This window comes from Hyaena hyaena, unplaced genomic scaffold (assembly GCF_003009895.1).
Source record: "Hyaena hyaena isolate Hyena2069 unplaced genomic scaffold, ASM300989v1 scaffold_72, whole genome shotgun sequence".
NCBI lineage: Eukaryota > Metazoa > Chordata > Mammalia > Carnivora > Hyaenidae > Hyaena > Hyaena hyaena.
In genome coordinates, this window is record NW_024080703.1 from 2,172,797 (window position 1) to 2,193,414 (window position 20,618).

At 40.2% G+C, this 20,618-nt stretch overlaps 1 protein-coding gene across 7 annotated transcripts in view; it reads right to left on the bottom strand.

The window, feature by feature from the left end:
- The window catches only part of ARMC3 (armadillo repeat containing 3), a 95,210-nt gene that overhangs the window by 30,372 nt on the left and 44,220 nt on the right, over positions 1-20,618 (bottom strand). For all 7 annotated transcript variants that reach the window (XM_039233018.1, XM_039233017.1, XM_039233016.1 and 4 more), the window contains 2 exons: positions 16,636-16,788; positions 16,431-16,536 (listed from right to left, as the gene is read on the bottom strand). In XM_039233018.1, the coding sequence (XP_039088949.1) occupies positions 16,431-16,536; positions 16,636-16,788 (259 nt within the window). The remainder of the gene's footprint in view (positions 1-16,430; positions 16,537-16,635; positions 16,789-20,618) is intronic.

Consider the following 20,618-nt stretch of genomic DNA (forward strand, 5'->3'; position numbering starts at 1 on the left):
TGGGAAGATGCCAGTTAAGAAAGAATTTAAATAACCCTTTTCCTACTTTTACAGCATGATAGAAAAATGCATACCTACTTCTTAGAAAACCTCCTCCAAATGTTAATTTTTTAATTCAGTGATACTTGTAAGATCAGGAAATTCTATTCAGGGAACGTCGATCAAGATATTCCCATCCAGTAGGAAAACAAAGCTTTTAATTTTTAATTTTTTAAATGTTCATCGATCTTTGAGAGAGAGAGAGATACAGAGTGTGAGTGGTCAAGGGGCAGAGAGAGAGACACACACAGAATCTGAAGCAGGCTCCAGGCTCTGAGCTGTCAGCACAGAGCCGGACCTGGGGCTCGAACTGACAAAGCCCAAGATCATGACCTGAGCCAAAGTGGGATGCTCAACCTACTGAGTCACGCATGCACCCTGCAAAGTCTTTAAATAGTAAAATGAGGGGTGCCTCGTGGCTCAGTTGGTTGAGCATCCGACTTCAGCTCAGGTCATGATCTCACGGTTCAGGGGTTAAAGTCCCCCGGTCCAGCTCTGTGCTGACAGCTCAGTGCCTGGAGCCTGCTTCAGATTCTGTGTCTCCTTCTTTCTCTACCCCTACCCCACTCGTGCTCTGTCTCTCTCTGTCTCAAAAATAAACTATAAAGCAACGTTTTAAAATAGTAGGAATGAGTGTGGAGTGGGGGTGCTCATCTTCCCCCTTTTTAAATGAGGCTGCTAATTGTGGGCAGAGGTTAACACATTGGGAGCCAGCAAAACATTTTGGAGGTGAATGTTGCTTTTACAAATTAAACATCAAAGATCAAAGTCATACTGCTGACATGATAACTACTAGCTACTGTTAGTCATGTAGGCATAATCAGTTGGTAAATTTCCTATTTCTGCTATAAAAAGTCCACAGTCATCCATAAAGATATTAATAGTCTCACAAGTAATAAGCCTATACCTCCTTTTAAGAATGCAATCTTTTCTATAGTTCTTGCTTCCTAATTAAAAAGCTCACAAAGTAGTGAAAATAAAAAAAGAAATCATTTTAACAGTGGAAAATGATTTAATTATGCTCCTTAATATTTGGAATTGCTTCAGATGAGAGATGTTCCAAACAATAAGACATACAGAGCATCCTAGTTTCAAAGGAAGACCCCAAATTCTTGTGAAAAATCCATTTACATCATTATGGAAATAGAGGGAATCAAGGCAACAAAAATATACCTGAGACTCCAATAATATGAACATCTCTTTCAGGTTTATATTTGACACATTTTTTTTTCACTTAGGAGCATATTAAGAACCAAAAGTGGAGAAAAAAAAAAAGTGAGGCTATATGATTCAGCCCATCACCCTGTATTCTGATGAATTAAATTTGATTTGGTGGTCACTTAAATTTGCTGATTGTGAAGGAGAAGTGAAACCTCAAGGATAGAAGTTATCTGGGCACCTGCGTGGCTCAGTCAGTAAAGCGTCCCACTCTTGGTTTTGGCTCAGGTCATGATCTCACAGTTCGTGAGTTCGAGCCCTGCATCAGGCTCTGTGCTGACAGGGTGGATCCCCCCCACCTCTCTCTCTCTCTCTGCCCCTCCCCAGCTTGCTCTTCCTCTCTCCACCAAAAAATAAGTATAAAAAAAATTTTTTTTAAAAAGAATAGAAGTCATCACAATTGCCCAAGAGAGTACAGAATGTGAATGAAATCTCACTGAGGAGAAAAGAAGCTGTGTTTGTCACACAGACCCGCTCGGAGGTGGACTGATCTGACAGTAACTCGGGAACTGAGGCTCCGGAGAATGCCGGGCCGGCTGGTACTAACCCTCAAAGCACCTCCCACCCCTGGTATGAATAAATCTGTCCAGGAAACACACCATATTTATACAAAGGCAAAGTCAGAGTCTGGTTCCATTCGTACCCATACTCTAGTCCTCGGTACATATTTAATCCTTCCTGTGGTGTCTCCCCTTCTTTTTTTGGGAAGGCATCCCTTTATAATTTGGTTGGATGACAGGTAACCAAAATGTGTTTATATAAAAATACTGGTAGGAAGGGCCTGCATCTCACTATGGTATTGCTCGAGGGCCAGCATTTGCTTTCCCTTCCCAGGAGATTAAAATAAGATTAAAAATCTTACTTTTACTTTTAATTCTCTCTCCACTATTAATCAAATGGTAGTCGTTTGATTTTATGAATCAGGAAAACTTTGAGGGCTCTAATCGTTTATCAGAAAACTTCTCCTATTTTTACTTAGAGTTGAAATATTGAGTTTTTAAAAATGCCAGCAAGCATTTGAAACTATGCCTATTTTCTAATCATTATAGACGTAAACCTGTTCAAAACTCAATTTGTTTCTCTGACTTGTTTTCCAGGCACTTAATGCGATCAGTCCCTTCAGCCTAAACACTCTGTAGTTTTTAATCATTGCAAACTATGCCTTGGTGAGAATGCACAATTCCTTTGTCACGTAGTGATTTTTTTCCTTTGATGGGAATCGCCTTTTAAAACATCCCGGAGAATAATGGAGGAGCAGACAGTGGAGGCATTTCAACGGCGGCAACTGTGACAGAAAGTACCAGTATTTTAGGTAAACACATCCCTGTTGATTCTCAAGGGCTTTGTCTTTTGTATGTATCAGGGGTTTTCTGGAAAATTTAAGTAAATACGTAGGATCACACTCCATCATTTCGATTTCTCTTATTAAAAAAACAAAAACAAAAAAAACCACGGGCTATGAGATGCAGGAATTCTCATCAGATGTGCCTCTGCCCACAGCTTTTGTGTTTCATTGTGGCTTCTTCCTCTCCTGGACAAAGGCATATTTTGCCTTGGTTCCTTTATATCTCTACCTTCTGCTCTTTTCTGTAGTCTTTATGAGCCAGTAAAGAGAAGTACATAAAATCCAAGCTGTTTAAGAAACCGAAGATTCTGGTACACAGTGGAATAGAGCTTTTACTAAATAGAATATAACTGCCAGCACCGAAAAACAAATCGTAGGCGTGCAGCGGGAGGAACTACCTGCCTATAATGTGCCGTCTGCACTCTGTGCAAGTGTAAAAAGCATAACTGAGATTAAATTATTATGGTGAAAAAAAAAACAAGCTTATTATTCTTACCTGAAAAAAAAAATCCTTAATTTCATTTATAGGAATAGAGCACAGAATTTATACTTTAAAAAAAAAAAAAAGAATGGCATTAATTCTGTGATTCAGACCCAAGACATTCTGTTTTATTTTTTGCTGTGTCTAATTTGTACACAAGCTGAAGCCTGTCATATCTTAAAAACACATTTCAGTTTCCTAGATAGTCTGTAGTATTCTCCAAATGAACAGGACGGAAGTCAAACTGCTTTGTTACAAAATCCAGAATTATGGGGCCATATGTCGTCATGATAATCCGAAAATATTTTGATTCTTACTATCATTAACCTCTATCAGTTGGAATTTCATCAAGTAAGAGTTTAAAATATACATTAAAAAAAATAACTAAAACCCAAAAATGGGAATGTATGAAAACATCTGTTTATGTCATTTGATATATGTAAATAGAAGTGAAGTTCGACACATCATGTGTATCCAATTTATTACCAAGTCCTGACTAGTTTCCTCCCTCATATTTCTCGAACCTCTCTCTTTTCTCCAGCTCCGTCCCTCCAATTGAATCCACCTCCTCTCTTCTAACCGGTCTCTCCTCTCCCCCTCCAATCCTTTCTCCAATTTACAGGTAAAGTGATGTTTTAAAATAATAATCCAGGGCACCTGGGTGGCTTGGTCAGCTGAGCGACCGACTTTGACTCAGGTCATGATCTCACAGTTCCTGGGTTCGAGCCCCATGGGATCACTGCTATCAGCACTGAGCCTGCTTCGAATCCTCTGCGCCCCTTTCTTTCTGCCCCTCCCCCACTCGTGCTGTCTAAAAAATGAATAAACATTAAAAAATAAAGAATCAGATTATTATAATTATATATAGTGATATATAGAATACATAGAATCAGAATCAAATTGTAATAATTATATATACAGTGATATGTAAATATAATACATACAATCAGATTTCGCCCCTACTTCTTTTAACTGGTTTCCCGTTGCTCGGGATGGAGCCCTAAATTTCTCACTTGGGCTCCAAGGCCCTTGCAGGAGCCACCGTGCCTCCCCCACGGCTGCAGGGGGCCTCTCACCTCTTCCCGTGGCTCTGTGCTCTGGACCTCTCTGGCCACCCACAGCACGCCACCACCGCCACCGGGCTCTGTCTCCCCAGCTGGTGTTCCAGAACGCCGTCCTGACTTCCTGACAAACTCTTCCCCCGGAAAATTCCTATCTGCCTTGCCAAGTGCAGCACAAATGCCTCTTCCTCTGGGAAGCATAACCCCCAATTAGATCAGGGCTCCTTTCCACATAGGCTCAAGATCATTTGTTTGCTAAGCATACATACATTTTTAAAAAATGATGTTTTGGCATAAATGGCCACACAGGACTAACAATCTTGAAATACTATTTTATAGAAGCTTGTTGAGGGAATGAGCTTAGCGCAGAGTTTTTCGTTTAAATCCTGGGGCCCCGCGATGAAAAAGCACTTACGGGCAAGGGCATTAAGAACATTGCTAAAGAAAAGTACGACTCCGCACCAATAAGCATCTATTTATGGCTCCCTGAAAATACTATGCTATCTCATGTCTGTGTGTCTTTGCACTCATGTTTTCTCTGCCCCAAAAAGGCCGGTCCCTACCCCTCCACACCTCTGCCTGGGGGCTGCAGTTCACCCTTCAAAGCCTACTCAGCTGTCCCTTCCACACAGAGTCGTTCTTGTCCGTCTCTGCCTCCCTTTGTTATTCACTCCCCTATGTCTACACCTGGCACCCACTTCTTAGAGGCAGTGTTTGAGTCTTGTTTCTATCTCCCAGGCTGAGGAGATCAATATGTCTAAGTTGACTTGACTCAATTCAAGGGGAGCAATGAAGAAAACCTCAGTAGGAGTCGCACAAGAGAGTGAGGGAAAAATGCCCAGCTCAGCTTTAAGTTCTCAAGAAGGCAAAGGACGCGACAGAATTGAGGTCTCCATTTGTATCACCTACAGCTGCCCTCCCCGCCCCCAATTACTTTAGTGAAGTAATTCTTATGTGGAGTTTAACAAATGACATCTTACAGGAGCACCTGGGTGGCTCAGTCAGCTAAGCATCCCGCTTCAGCTCAGGTCATGGTCTCACAGGTCGTGGGTTTGAGCCCCACATCAGGCTCTGTGCTGACAGCAAGCTCAGAGCCTGGAGCCTGTCTTCAGATTCTGTGTCTCCCTCTCTGTCTGACCCTTCCCCTGCTCATGCTGTCTCTATGTCTCTCTCAAAAATAAATAAAACATTTTTTTAAAAAATGACATCTTACACTTTAGACAACCTCTTAAGGATATATCCATTCCCTATACCAAAGGATGGCTACGTTTTGTCTTTGCAGACATTGCTGGCCCTGTTTACTAGGGTCAGGTCATTAGATGATGCCATTTGGGACTTCTCAGGAAACCCTTGCTGCAGTTTGGAGGTTCACATTTAGCCCGTCTGCAAAGGCTGGTTATATGAATCAAGGGTGACCTTGGGCAGTACAGAAATCTGTTTAACAGAGCCCACATACAGGGTAATATGTGGAACCCGATGGAACAGATGGTAATATTGGCAATCAGAACCTTGTTTGTTAACAGTGATTACAACCGTCCTCACCAGCATGACTTTTCATATGTCTCTGCGAGGTTTGTCACACCAAGGAAGACATATTGGCAGCAGACACACTGCAAGTGGTCAGGAGGTGCATTGGCAGCCAGCTGGGGGCTGGCGGGCTGAGCCTCTCGGGCTCCCAGTGGGTCTGTACAGGTGCGCGGGGAAGGGATGCTGGCCATTATGATAAACGGGTCTTCCGGTTATCACAGCCAGATCTGGAATTCTGTGAACAGGATTCCTGACTCTCCTTCCAGCGAATTTTTCAACAAAAGTAATGATCCAAGAAGCCGAGCGTGTTCGTGAAGTTGATCAATTTCTGAGTGCATCTAAAATAACTATGACCCCCGCAGCCGCCCCACAGTTGAGGGGGAACGAGGTACGTGCCCCCAGCTCTGGCTGAACTCCAGGATTGACAAAAGTAGCCAAGAGTAGTCTCTCCTTTCAAAGAAATATTATTTAAATAAGCTTATCGGCAGCAAGGGAGAGAATCACAATTAATTGGAGGCAAATGCTCAAAATGAAGGGTTTTGAAGCAACATATCATTATCAGAATAAAACCCAGCCACAAAAACAAATGCATGAAGATTTACATCCTGTAGCAAAATAGGAAAAAGGCAAAAAAAAAAAAATGTTTTTAAAGGAGGCGAAATCAAATTGTTTCTATCATATTGATGTATCTCAGTAGCATAATTTTGAGACTTTCGGAGTGTGCTTTTCTGCTCCAGTTGCTATGACATCAAGGTTTCCAACGAGAGAATGGCTAGTTTCAAAGGACCTAGTGCGGGCTGACCCAGCACCTTCGTGAACAGCATGCAGGTTTTTGTTACCAATTATGAGGCAGTCAATCAAAGTCTAGGGATATCCAGTGTAATTTTCTTACGAGTGACATGAAATCCTTATTGACCTATCTGTCCAATCACAATCCTCCACTTCCACACACGGCGCCTTCTGTTTCAAAAGCTGGAATGGCTACCAACAATTAACTAACTGCCATGAGGGAAGAGTGACTGTCTTTATTTTACGTGGCTGACTTGGCTCCTGATAAAATAGAAATAATGGTCAAGGTGTTCGAACGTTCGTAATAAATGGCTTTTGCAACAACCGAATGTTTCTGTTTAGCCTGGAAATCAGTCTATACACATATCTGTATACATGACAAGGGACGCGATCCTGAAGTAATTAGAGGTACCGTGTTGTTGATTTTCTTAACTAAATCCTAAGGACGCTGCGTGCTTTTGTGTGACAGCACTTGCCGGGGCTGCCTCATTCTCATCAGCTCTAATGTCACCTTCTTCCAGAGAGACTGTCTTTGACGAGCTTTATGTCATTCTCTTGACCCCTTTCACAACCCAAGTGTCGCGTGTGCCCCTCTCTCTGACATTGTGCTGTTTTATTTAATTGATGCTGTTATCACTTCTGAAATTACCTTCTTAAAGTTACTCGTATCTGGTCTGTCTCCCACCCGACATGTAAGTTTCATGACAGCGGTTTCCTGGAATCTTTGTGGTGTTCCCTATGGTATCCCTGTGGCCACGAACAGAGTCTAGACATGAAGAACATTCCAGTACCAGTGAGAGAATTACAATAGAAACCTAAATTCATAAGTAATAACTTCCTTCATCTTTGAGATAGAACAATAAAAGTGGTCACGAGTGATCCATCTAGTTCCCAGTGGAAGCTGTATTCCAGACTCCCTGTGACACTAGACAGAGGATAATTATTCACATGCCCAAAATATAGTAGATGATCTAGGCTCATTTTCCTTTGTTTTATAGTTAAGAGAGATAAAATTTAGAGAGACGAAGACTTGCTCACCAGGCAAGTCAATCAATCAACACAGGATTAAAACTATGATGGTCTGACTTTCAGTCTATAAACCTTTTACGATCGTCCATCTCTAAAGCTTTTAAAAAGTATGGTGGTTTTTTCCAGGGGAAAAAAAAAAGCCAAGATCAACCTGGTTCATTTCATCATTCCTCAGGGAACGAGAAATGAGGTGGGCCATTTTAACATGTAGCATAGAGGGAAATTCTTACTAACCATTGGATATATTTTTTCCCCTTTTCCTTATTCCCTTTACAGAAGGAGGGGGAGGAGGAGGAAGAAGAGAAGGGGTAACAGGGAAAGGAAACTGGGAGAAGAGGAAGGAAGGGAGGAAGGAAAGGAGAGAATGAAAACCCATGCCTGCAAAGCGCCCTACTAGAGTTCAAGGAGCCCTGGTCGTTCCAGTCTGGAAGAATTCAAAGAGATCAGGCAAGCAAAAAAAAAAACATTTCAGTGAAGATATGGAGAAGTTCAGGCTCAGATACTGAGCAGGAAGCAGAGGGAAAGAGCAGTTACAGGAGTGGAGACTAGAAGTTTCCACTGCTGCAAGCTCCCTAGGGATGTACAGAGCAGCCTGCCCTGGTGTAGGTTGACCCCACCTCCATGACCCTGAGCAAAGACCATGCCCCTGTTTCCTCCTCTGCAACCTGGACCTAAGGATTATCCCTGCCTCACGGCACTGCTTTGAGGATTGAATCATATATTCCATTTCGGGAACCTCGCTCAATGCCTGGCCCACTCATGCCAACCGCCACCACCGCCGCCATCATCTGCTCCTATTCAGTGAGCCCCAGTGTAGAGATTTCCATATATTCTGTCTCGATTTCTTGGACCATGGAGAAAATGATTCATATAAAATGTCAAGGATGAGCAAAAATGGAATCTATGCAGGTTTTAACTACTGCTTCAAATTCAAAGAGAGGGCGAGAGAAAAAAAAATCACACAATAATTTGATAATTTTCTATGAAAATCAGTAATGTTGGGGATTAATCTGGAAAGACATACGAGCAACTTTAAAATAAGGTTATGCAAATGTCAGCATCTGCTCTCTGCGTAATAAAGCAGTATAGATAATTTTCTAATTGATCACTTCATGGGACTCACATAGCTTGACAAAATTAGCAGCCAATAAAGTTTAAACTGTGAAAGTTGACTAGACAACTACTAACACAAAATGGCGGTATAGGATCAACTTGGTTTATTGCAAAATCCAACTTTTCATTCTATATCTCTCTTCAAATCTAGTATTATTTTTCCAAGCTACTATATAGCCTGTGTTATAATAATGTTCCATCAGGGAAAGAAGGAATCAAGGTAGAAATGAAAAGTATCCATTCAGCAAACTTGGATGGAAATAAATTTTAAGGGGTACTTGGGTGGTTCAGTCGGTTAAGTGTCCGACTCTTGGGTTCAGCTCAGCTCATGATCTCACGGTTTGTGAGATCAAGCCCTGCATTGGGCTCTGCGCTGTCAGTGTGGAGCCTGCTTTGGGATTCTTTTCTCCCTCTCTCTTTCTGTCTCTTCTCCGCTCATGTTCTCTCTCTCAATATAAATAAATAAATTTAAAAAAAAAGAAATGTTAAGTTTACCGCAAAGACTCTTCCCATTTATTTTATCTATTGACTTCAGAAGCCTTTTAAAATGGTAAATAACACTTTAAGCTCTCTGAGATATCAACCTGAATACAAAAGTTTAAAACATCCTTATACCCAAAACTGAATTTCCTAAAAGGTTATGAAACTAGCTTATTTATCTTGTAGGTCGCTCATATTTTGAGCATTCTAATTCAAAGGAGGCAGCATCTTACAACAAAGTGACACTAACAGGAATTTTAAAACAAAATAATCTTTTCCATGATACACAGTCAAGAGCAAAAAATCAACTCTAATTACAGCAACAATGAGATGAACGGATATTAATCCTATATGGTTATATACACAGCAGATATTCAGCCACCACAACGATGGATGTGGCCGAACATTTTTAAACAGCTGCACCTTGAAAAGGACCAAAGACAAACGTAAGCATTAACACACATTTAGCAGTAGAATATTCTCTCTTCAAAAGCAACACAATGAAGCGCTTGCCGGATCACAATATTTTAATAATGTTTTAAGCTATTATTTTAGACACACCAGAGAGTGTTTCAAATTAAATTAATGTGCCTTTCACTAAAATACAGGGAATCTTTCCATTGCCAATTTTTTGCCCCTCCCCCAACTTCCTCCTTAAGTACCACTAGGGGTCAGTATAAAGTCACAGTTCCCTTAACAGTTCAGAGGGAAACCGGAGCCCTGGAAACCTATCACAGTGAAAAACCTTCACGCAATAAAGACAATAACTGTACAACTTGCAGCATTCTTGAGTCTAACCAATACATTTAGTCGATAACACGAGTTTGCATTTTTCATGAGACTGCGTTTTAATTTTGTAAAATCACAGTGGATTCATTCTACAGTCGATGTTTCTTTAATAACGAAGTTATTAAATAACATGTTAGATTACGTCTTCTAAGTGAATCTGTGTGTATTTGGCCAAAAAGTATGCTCTAGAACAGACGTTGACATTTCAAAGGGCGAGATGACACAACTCAAGCCATCTCAAAGCCGTACATCCCACCTTTTCCTTGGAGGAGCTGAGATGGATGTGAACTTGGTGGTGTTTTGCTGACTTTTAAGAGAGACGGTTTTATTCTCCTTCAAAACGACTGTCATCATTCTGTGCACAACAGCCTCGCATCCACAATTAGGCAATTCTAAGAAACAGTCTTAGTCTATACTTGAGTCTACAAATAAAGGGATATGTAATAAATATATATTACTGTCTCCTAACTCTTTAATGGGGTGGGAATGAGGGGGAAAAAAAGCTTTGAAAAGTGCTTTCCATACATACTCCAGAGAAATTTAACACTCCAAGAAAAAAAATCACTTAGGGCCGGGCTTCCCCGGTAATGCCAATGCCGAATGACTGACAGGGAGTCGGGTCACTGTGAATAAATGAAGTCCTTTTCCTGAAGTTCTGTATTAAGGTCTGTACATGACATACCTTTTAAATGGTTTTGATACACATTGCATGGCTTTTCTAGGCATGGTAATTCTCCACAAGTAATTCTGCTAAGCGTTAAAACTATTCAGTCAATGCTTTATTTCTAGTTATGAAGACTAATACAAAATGACGGATTATCCTCCGTAGGTAAGAAAGAGCATTCAAAAGTTCCCAAACTACTCAAACATACATCCATACAATTTGGGGGCACTGCCTCTTTCTGGGGTCCCTGTGGGGTATATTCCTCACTTACAGGTCACACAGTAGAACGGTCCCTACAGAAGAGCTCTTTGTCTCTCATGTCATGGAGGCCCGCAGTGGCCCAGTAATCAATCACTTTTTGGGGGTGGGGGTGGGGGTAACCACTGTATGTTCTGTCATTCTCATTTAAGTCATGGCTATCATGGAAACCCCAAGAAGGGGCACAAAAAATGTAAAAAAAACAACAACAAAGAAATGAAGATAAGAAGGTCTCTAAGCTTAAGGTCTCTAAGTCTCTTAGAACTTAGAACAACAAAGAAATGAAGATAAGAAGGTCTCTTAAGCTTAAATCACCCAGTTCTTCCTGGAGGTGACATGGAATAAGCATGAAGTTAGGATGATCTGTGCATAAAAAATGGAGACTTGATTATGTATTTTCTACAGCAAAACCAGTTATTACTTACTTACTGATGGGTATTAATTGTGTTATTACTTTTCAAATCTTTTAGATGCTTTTATTTTTTGAGAGAGTACAAGCAGGGAGGGACAGAGACAGAGAGGGACAGAGGATCCTAAGTGGGCTCTGGGCTGACAGCAGAGAGGCCCATGCAGGGCTCAAACCCATGAACTGTGGGATCATGATCTGAGCCACAGCTGAATGTTTAAACAATCAAGGCGCCCAAACACCCCTACTTTTTGTATTTTTATTTTTTTCATTGTCTTATTTCATAAAATAACTGCATCTTTTGAAAGCTCTCCTGTCAACAACCAATATTATTCTCTAATCTTTTCCTAGTTTACTAATAGCTGAAATTCACTTAGTGTTGGAAAGGAAAATGAAAAACATTAAACCTTTTTAGTCTTTGGATAACTCAAAAACTCTAATTCTGATCAGATCCAACAGATGGCAGTGATGTTATAAATTAACAGCTTAAAATAGTCTTGTAATATGTGGAATCTGCCCCTCAGAAGAATGTCACCAAGAATAATTTTCTCAGTATTCGCATAAATAATGTCCAACTTTGATGTGAATAATTGGACAGAAGAACACAAGGTGAGTATCACATGAAATTTCACTGAGATTGTATTTATTTCTTCTATCAAAACCCAACTGCTTTCTCCTCTCCAAGCAGTGTTACAGATTGAGAATTGGCAGTGAATGAAGAAAGGGTAAGTGTCCAGAGTGACTTAATGGGTTACAGTTTCATATAAAATTCACTTGCTCTTTGGTTTCTGTGTTCAGCTATTTCTTCCTACGAAGGTTATCTCAGCCTTCTCACGTTTGATTTATTCATTCAAAAATCATTTTACTTTTCTTTCTCCTTCTATCAATTTAAATAAGCAAATCTGGCTAGGGACGCCTGGGTGGCTCTGTCGGTTAAGAGCCGACTCCTGGGTTCGGCTCAGGTCATGATTTCACATATCTTGAGAATGAGCCCCACATTGGGCTCTGGGCTCTGTGCTGGCCCTAACGGAGCCTGTTTCCGACTCTCTCCCTTTCCCTCTCTCTCCGCCCCTCCCCTGTTCTGTGCTCGTGCTCGCGCCCTCTCTCTCTCTCTCTCTCAAAATAAATAAACGTTAAATAAAACAGTTAATCTGGCTGTTCCTGTCCTTTTTTCCCTCTGCCTTCAAACTGATATTTTTTTAGATGTCTGTTTATTTTTGGGAGAGAGAGACTGTGTGTACAGAAGACAGAGGGTCAAAAGAAGTTTCTGCATTGTCAGCACAGAGCCCAACAGGGGCCTTGAATTCACCAACCACAAGATCAGGATGAGCCGAAGTCAGCCACTCAACAGCTGAGCCACCCAGGGGCTCCTCAAATGGTTAATTTTATTTGTGTTCATGGCCTCGTCATATTTGTATCCACTTTAAGAGAACTTTACCCTACAGATAATAAAGAAGCAAAAGTATGAATAGAAACTCTTAGAGCTGAGAGTCCACTGTTGCTTCTGTGATCTAAATTATGTCAAACCACAGCAAAACCAGCGATCACTTTCTGTTCTAAGTGATGGGCATTGGTTGCTGTGAGACCTTCTGTTTTTCCACTGTTCTCTCACTTTCCATGGTATTTTTTTGTACATCCACTTTCCCCCAGTCAAAAATCCATTGGTACAAAAAGGAAATTATGCCAGCATTACATGTAATCGTAACACACCAGAGATTACTCAGTGCATGAAAGAGGCCTCTAACTCTAGAAGGTACTCTAACTTCTAAGAATTAGAACTCCAGGGTGCCTGGGTGGCACAGTCGGTTGAGCATGTGACTCTCAATCTCACAGTTTGTGAGTTTGAGCCCAACATTGGGCTCTGCACTGGCAGCCTGCTTGAGATTCTCTCTCTCTGCCCCTCCCCTACTCCCTCTCAAAATAAACAAACATACATAATAAAAAAACTTTTAAAAAATTAGAAATCCACTTTAGACACAGTGAGATATGAATGTCAGAGAAGAGGTTGTCTTATAACAAACAATGCTTAATTGCAAATTTCCCTTTTGAATCAGACTAGCGATGATCAGGCATCCAAACAGTTACCCAGTGCACCTTCCAAATAATGGAAGGCATTATTTGCCTTCTCCCACTACTTAGGTGTGGCAGAAAAGCAACATTCTTTCTACCCTACAATCCTGCCACCCCAGCCACAGAGCCACAGCTCAGGACTCCCCCCTCCCGCCTCTCCCTTCCCCCATGCCCTTCCCCTCCCCCGCCACAGCTAGGAAAGGTGAGCAGAGGCCCTGCTGCTAAAACCTGATGCTAGAAATACTCACAATGCAGACTTTAAGCTAATATGTTTTTAAAGGCAATCTGAGTAGAAAACACTTTAGATTCAAAATAATCAATCATGCCTGTTGTCTCGTCTCTTGGGGTTCGAATTAACGCCCTAGGAGGCTCGCTAGAAGGATGGGCAAGGTGGCCTATTTGTCTTCATTCCTTTTGGTTGACTGCAGAGTCTTTGCCAACTCCAGTCTTCAGCATTTGGCATAAGTATGTTAAATCTGACTCCATTTCCTCCTCAAAAACATTCATTTTCAGTATCTTTTAGCTCAAAAAGCCCAGAGAAAAAGTATATAGGTCTCAAGAGAGACAGATATCTGTATTCATGAGAGATATCTCAAGAGACAAGCATTTTCATTCACATCCATTTCCCAAACCAAACACATATTGAAAAAAAAGTGATCAGAATGGACAGTATATAATAGGCTAAAGAAATAACTGCCATTAAAAATGTATAGAAATAAAAATCAATTACAAAACTAAAGAGATGTGTGGCATCATTTGGTCTTAATTGACCTTGCTATGTTGACACCAAGGAACCAGAGAGTGGGATGACAGAATTCTGTGTAATAGATGATTGAATTGCAAGAGAAAATCGGAAGGAGCCTCTTTCAGAAGCTATTTAACATCCTAATTTTCTATGATTTTATATAAAACTGTGAAATTACATAAGCCAGGCAAACTCACATCAAACTAAGACATCTATACACTCTGGAGGCCTATTAAAGTATTTTAGATAATATATAAATCTAAATGCACCCGAGATAGAAGTATTTTAGTGTCACTGGTAAGACTTTTCACCGGCATCACTATCCTGCAACGGTCCCTAAATATGTGATTTTCAAATTGCTACTTATTATGACTCGCTATTCTAGAAATTTGTGTACTTTCACATAGATAATGATGACCCTGAATTTAGGAAATTACTATGTCAAAGACTGTAACTATTAAAGGAATACAATTTTGTTCTGATGCTTACCCATTTGGGCTGTATTTTAATCGGGCATTGTTAGGTTTTTAGTCATTCCATTAAGGTCTCATAAAATATTTGTGTGGGAGTAGACAAAGGGAAAGAAAGGGTAAAAAGGGTAAGAAATAGATTAAGTATACAATGGAGGTAGAGGAAGATGTTTTTCAAGTTAGAAAAGAGTAATTTTAGCCACAATGCTGCAAAACAAAAATACACAAAGGTTAATAACTGACATATTGTGATGGTGGATTTTATGTGTCAACTCGACTGGGCTAAACAATCCTCAGATAGCTGGTAAAATGTTATTTTTGAGTGCATCTGTGAGGCTGTTTCTGGAAGAGGTTAGCATTTGAATCAGTAGACTGAGTAAAGGTGGCCCTCACCAACGTGGATGGGCATCATCTAATCCGTTCAGAATCCAAATCGAATGAAAAGGTGGAAGGGTGACTTGCTGTCTGCAGAAGCTGGAACATTCGTCTTTTCCTGCCCTGGGACACTGGCCAGGCTTTCATATTCCCACTAAATTACACCATCATCTTTCCTGGTTCCCCGGTTTACAGACAGCAGATCATAAAGCTTCTTGGCTGCCATAATCACATAAGCCGGTTCCTATAATAAATGTCCTCGTATATGTAGATTACATCCTCTTGGTTCTAATTCTCTAGAGAATCCTGACTAACAAACATACCAAATAAGATATAGGGAGGGTAAATAATTATTTTATTTATGAAAGTTGCCTTCAAGAAATTCTCACGATCTTCTAGATCTTTCAGAAGGCGATCTTCTGTAGAGGCAAGAACACAGATTCGGGAGGCCAGCAGTCCTGGATTTCATTTTCAGCTCAGCCACTTTAATAAATATGTGGACCCAGGAAAAATAGGTAACCTTGCAGAGCCTTGGTTTCCTCATTTGCTGACAGGTTATCTTGATAATTAAAGTTTAGAATGAATATAGATCACATACCACAGGGCTTGGAATATACAGGGCATTCCTTTTCCAATCTTTCCTCATAGTATTTACCCATAAAAATCTATTGTTTTCTTTAAAAAAAAAACTTTTTAAAATTTTTTTATGTTTTTTATTGAGATAGACACAGAGCACGAGTGGGGGAAGGGCAGAGAGAGAGGGAGACACAGAATCCGAAGCAGGCTCCAGGCTCTGAGCTGTCAGTACAGAGCATGATGCAGGGCTCGAACCCACGAACGTGAGATCATGACCTGAGCTGAACTCAGATACTTAACCGACTGAGCCACCCAGGCGCCCCAAAAATATATTGTTTTCAACTGACTCTTTAAAATGTTTCTAGATTTACCTAATATTTATGTCCCTTTACAATGGATCTTTTAGTGGTGCCTGGGTGGCTCAGTTGGTCAAGCGCCCGACTTCAGCTCAGCTCATCATCTCAACAGCTCCTTAGTTCTAGCCTGGAGTCGGGCTCCGTGCTGACAGCTCAGAGCTTGGAGCCTGCTTTAGATTTGGATTCTGTGTTTCCCTCTCTCTCTCTCTCTCTCTCTCTCTCTCTGTCTGCCCCTCCCACACTTGTGCTCTTTTTCTCTCTCTCAAAAATAAATAAACTTTAAAAAATAAATAAAATGGAGCTTTTAATTTTTTTCTAGATTTATCCAATGTTTAGGCAAAGTTGCCTTTAATATTTCTAGCACCATCCAGTTTCATTTCTTCCAGAATCTTCCACAAAAGTTAGACTGTTAGCTGAATCAAATGGCTCACACATTTTTCCAATCAGCCCAGAACTGTCAAGATTTTGTAATATCTTTGAAAATCAGAGCTATCAGATGACTCTTACTTTCATAAGGGTGCCTGCGGTACCCAAGAGAGAACATCTGAAATAATACATAAACTGCCTTGAAAGCCAAAGTAGTACAATTAGAACACCTTGGGCTGTTAGATACCCCCAAACAAGTTTCTCCTTACGTACTTGGCGTTGGCGGTATTGCACGTGGTTAGATTGGCCAGGGCGAGGGAGGCAGCTTCTCTCACTTCTTCATTGTCACCCTTGAGTAGCAGGATTAACTGCGGAATCCCTGCAGAAAAGGAAAGGGAAAGATGTGGTCTTGTGAACATCCAGCACCTACAGTTGGGGGCCTAAAAATGTTCCAGATCGTTTCTTCTGGTTTGCTTACCCTGGTTATTGAAAAATTCCTTGCTGCCTGAATTCTCACACATTGCCGAAATAGCCTGGGAAGCAGCAATTTTAGTTCCATCGTTTTCAGAACCCAAAAGGGCCACCAGGCATTTTTCAACCTCTTGTTCGTGAAAAAGTTTTCTAATTTCAGCTTTTGTAAATCAAAAGGGAAAAAAAAAAATCAGGATTTTGCCATCAAAACTGTGCACAGGGAACTACTTCCTCATCTAAACCAAACTATTTCTTAGCCTCAGTCACAAAGCCACTACACTAAATAAAATATACACCCATTGAACCTTTAGAACACAGTGACTATGCAAAGTAATTTATGAATATTGGAATTTATTTTTGTCTTCCCTTGTAAGATATCTGTACCACGGCAAAGAAAATTCTACAATAAGAAAGAGGCCAGTTTCAGATCTAGCGAGAACTTATTTGACACCAGTCATGGGGCTGCGTCCACACATGCTGTCTTCTCACTAAGGACAAAACCCTGTTTGGGGGACCTGAGGGGCTCAGTTGGTTAAGTGTCTGACTCTAGATTTGGGCTCAGGTCATGATCTCCCAGTCGTGAGTTCGAGCCCGCACTGGGCTCTAGGCTGGTAGTGTGGACCCTGCTTGGGGTTCTCTCTCTCCCTCTCACTCTGCCCCTCCCCAGCTCTCTCTTTCTCTCAAAGTAAATAAAAACTTTTTAAAAAGGGACACAACCCTGTTTATTTGATGTTTATTTTAAATACAAAACTCAATATTTGAAGAATGCCTAAGACATACAAACCTGTGTGCTAGATGCTCAAGAGAAAAGGAGAGAAGAGGAAAAAGTAAAAGTGAGTAATGGAGTATGATCCTAAGTCTTTGGGATTTATAATCTTACATCAAAAAAAAATCATAATCATTTTTTATCAAGTTATAATACATGCTGTTGTAGCAAAAATTACAATAAATATTTAATTGCTAAATTACCATTGGTATAATCTAAACATACATTAGCATCGTTTTCTTTATTTGAAAACAAATAAAATTATGACTCTAAGAACATAGCCTATTCATCCCATTATAAAACACTTAATTAAAAGTCAAAGTATTTGTAATGTTCCTTTTGTTCCCTAATGTTTTTCTCTTGATTTCCTTTCATTTGTTTTGTAATAAATGACAACCTCATTACTATAGTAAGCAAGCTCTGCATTAAACTAAATTAGAACATTAAAACCTCATTTTTTTGTTTTATGTTCTATAGCTATTTTTTTATTTTAATTTTTATTATTTTAATTTTCTTATTTTGAAAGAGATTGTGCACACAAGTGGGGTAGAAGGGCAGAGGGAGAGAGAGAGAGAGAATCTTAAGAGAGAATCTCAGTGCTATCAGGGCAGAGCCCGATGCAGGGCTTGATCTCACAAACCGTGAGACTGGGACCCGAGCCGAAATCAAGAGTCACACGCTCAACCGACTGAGCCACCCAGGCACCCCACTCTTTATTAAAGGCATGTACTAGAAGAAAAGATACAGTAAACCAAACTCAATTTTAATGCTATAAGAGGTACCAGAGACTAGTTTGAAAAGAACCAGTTTATAAACCATTCTTTGCTAATTTGTTTACAGTCCTTCAAACAGCTTCATCATAGGTTTGACTTTCTATTACCCTTTGAAGTCAATGTATATGATTAAAATAGAAGAACATGTGAGATATGTTCTTAGGATGTGGAACTGATTCATCATTTACATATATTATAATCCACTTGTGTTTCTAGGACTATTCTCAGAAATTATCGTACCTGCTTTTCCACTTTAAAGCTAATATAGGATTTCTCTCTTCTTTTAATCGTGAGTTTTTTTCAAATCGCCCCCCTTCTCGCAAAAGAGGAAACACACTCAGATGTCGCCATCTTTGCAATCATTTTGGCCTTTGTTCATTCCATACACTGCAACCTGGTCATAACCGCGCTGGCTACATCACTAACACTCTTCATTCGTCTTAAACCAATTATGCACCATGTCCTGTAATCCTATCATTTTAATCCCTTGCTCCTTTCATTTAAAATGGGAATTCAGGCAGGTCGAGACTGTTTTATTTTTTTTAAATGGTGAGATTAATACTTAAATCTCAAGTTTGTGGCTTCTGAAAGGTTTTCAAATATATGGAGTCCTGATGAGTATCCCCTGAATAAAATAGATCTGAAACTCTTGTAGAGTCTTTGACCTAAAATGCTTCGATTTATAATTAAGATTTCCCCGATAGCTCTAAATCAACTTTACTAAACAGAACACTCTGAGCGTAAATTCTACCAGGAAAGTCGGCCAGAAGAATTAATTTGTAAAGATTAACTTTGGAGTGTGTGGTTGTTGCATTCAAAAAGCAGTATATATGCGATTATTGGAAAGATTTTTTTTAAAAAAAAATAATCTAAACACCCTGGGCAATTAGTTTCTCAACCCTGCTGGGAGTGTTCTCAAAATCCAGCTGTGTTCACCAAACCTCAAAAGTGCTGACTGCGGTGTGGCTATAATAGATTTAAAAGATGAATTAACATATTAACCAAGTACCTTCATTGAACTGCTACACCAAGAAGTAAAGTATTTATGTTTTAATTACACAGATAATAAAGATGGCAAGGTGATTATGCTACAAATAGAGTAACGTCCTTTAAAAATAACGTCCGTGCAGTATCACTAAAATAAAAAGCGTGAGGCTTTGTAACTGGAAATAAATCTGCACGTAATGATGCTTTTCTTCGCCCGCTCTCGGAAGTTTCTATTGCACCACCTTTGCTCCTGCTGAGATGTTAATGCCAGTTCATAAACCTCATGGCAACGTGGTAATTAACACCTTCCTACTCCTGGTCTGAGGTCAAAAACAGACGCATCTGGGCTTTCTATGGTGGGGACAGGGGACGGGGACACATGGTAAAAAGTACTCAACAAACAAAACTTGAAGAATGTGTAGTATAGGCACATTGGATTTAGGCTCACGGTTTGTGGGTTTGAGCCCCGTGTCTGGCTCTGTGCTGACAGCTCAGATCCTGGAGCCTGCTTTGGATTCTGTGTCTTCCTTTCTCTGCCCCTCCCCTGCTCCCACTCTCTCTCTCTCTCTCTCAAAAATAAATAAACCTTAAAAAATTTTTTTAAAGAAGATGCATTATGTGTTTGTGTGTTTCAACTGTGTTTTTGACATGCAATGACAATGCATTCCCTAACCTGCAAAAAATTTTTGATGATGAAAAGTAAGAGGGGTGCCTGGGTGGCTCAGTCGGTTAAAGCATCTGACTTCGGCTCAGGTCACAATCTCGTGGTTTGTGGGTTCGAGCCCCGCGTCAGGCTCTGTACTGACGGCTAGCTCAGAGCCTGGAGTCTGTTTCAGATTCTGTGTCTCCCTCTCTCTCTGGCTCTCTCCTGCTCACGCTGTCTCTCTCTCTCTCTCAGAAATAAATAAAAACATTAAAAAAATTTTTTAAAGAAAAAATGTAAGAGAGTCATACATGAATCTGAAGGTTACGTTATTCTTAATAATAGGATAAGGAACAATATTTGTTAAAACCTACTTATAAATAAGTGGAGTTTTTGAACTGTGCAAATATCTTCTCTCATTCAGTAGGTTATCTTTTAGTCGTGTTGATTGTTCCCTTTGCTGTGCAGAAGCTTTTCATTTTGATGTAGTCCCAATAGCTTATTTTTGCTTTTGTTTCCCTTGCCTCAGGAGACATATCTAGAAACATGTGGCTAGGGCTGATGTCAGAGAAATTATTGCCTGTGCTCTCTTCTGGGATTTTTCTAACTGTGGAAAATTATTTTGAGACTTCGTGATTGTTTACTTCCAATCTGGAAATATTAAGAGAGAAATTTGTTAATCTGTATTAAGTTTTTAGAGTTTCTCATTGTCACTGATTAATGTAAAATAAAGCACCCTAGATCTGTCTGGGTCTGGTAGAGAGAAGTCAAGGCAGGCAACATTTGGCACAAGAAGGGGTAGACAAGAAACACAGGTAGGG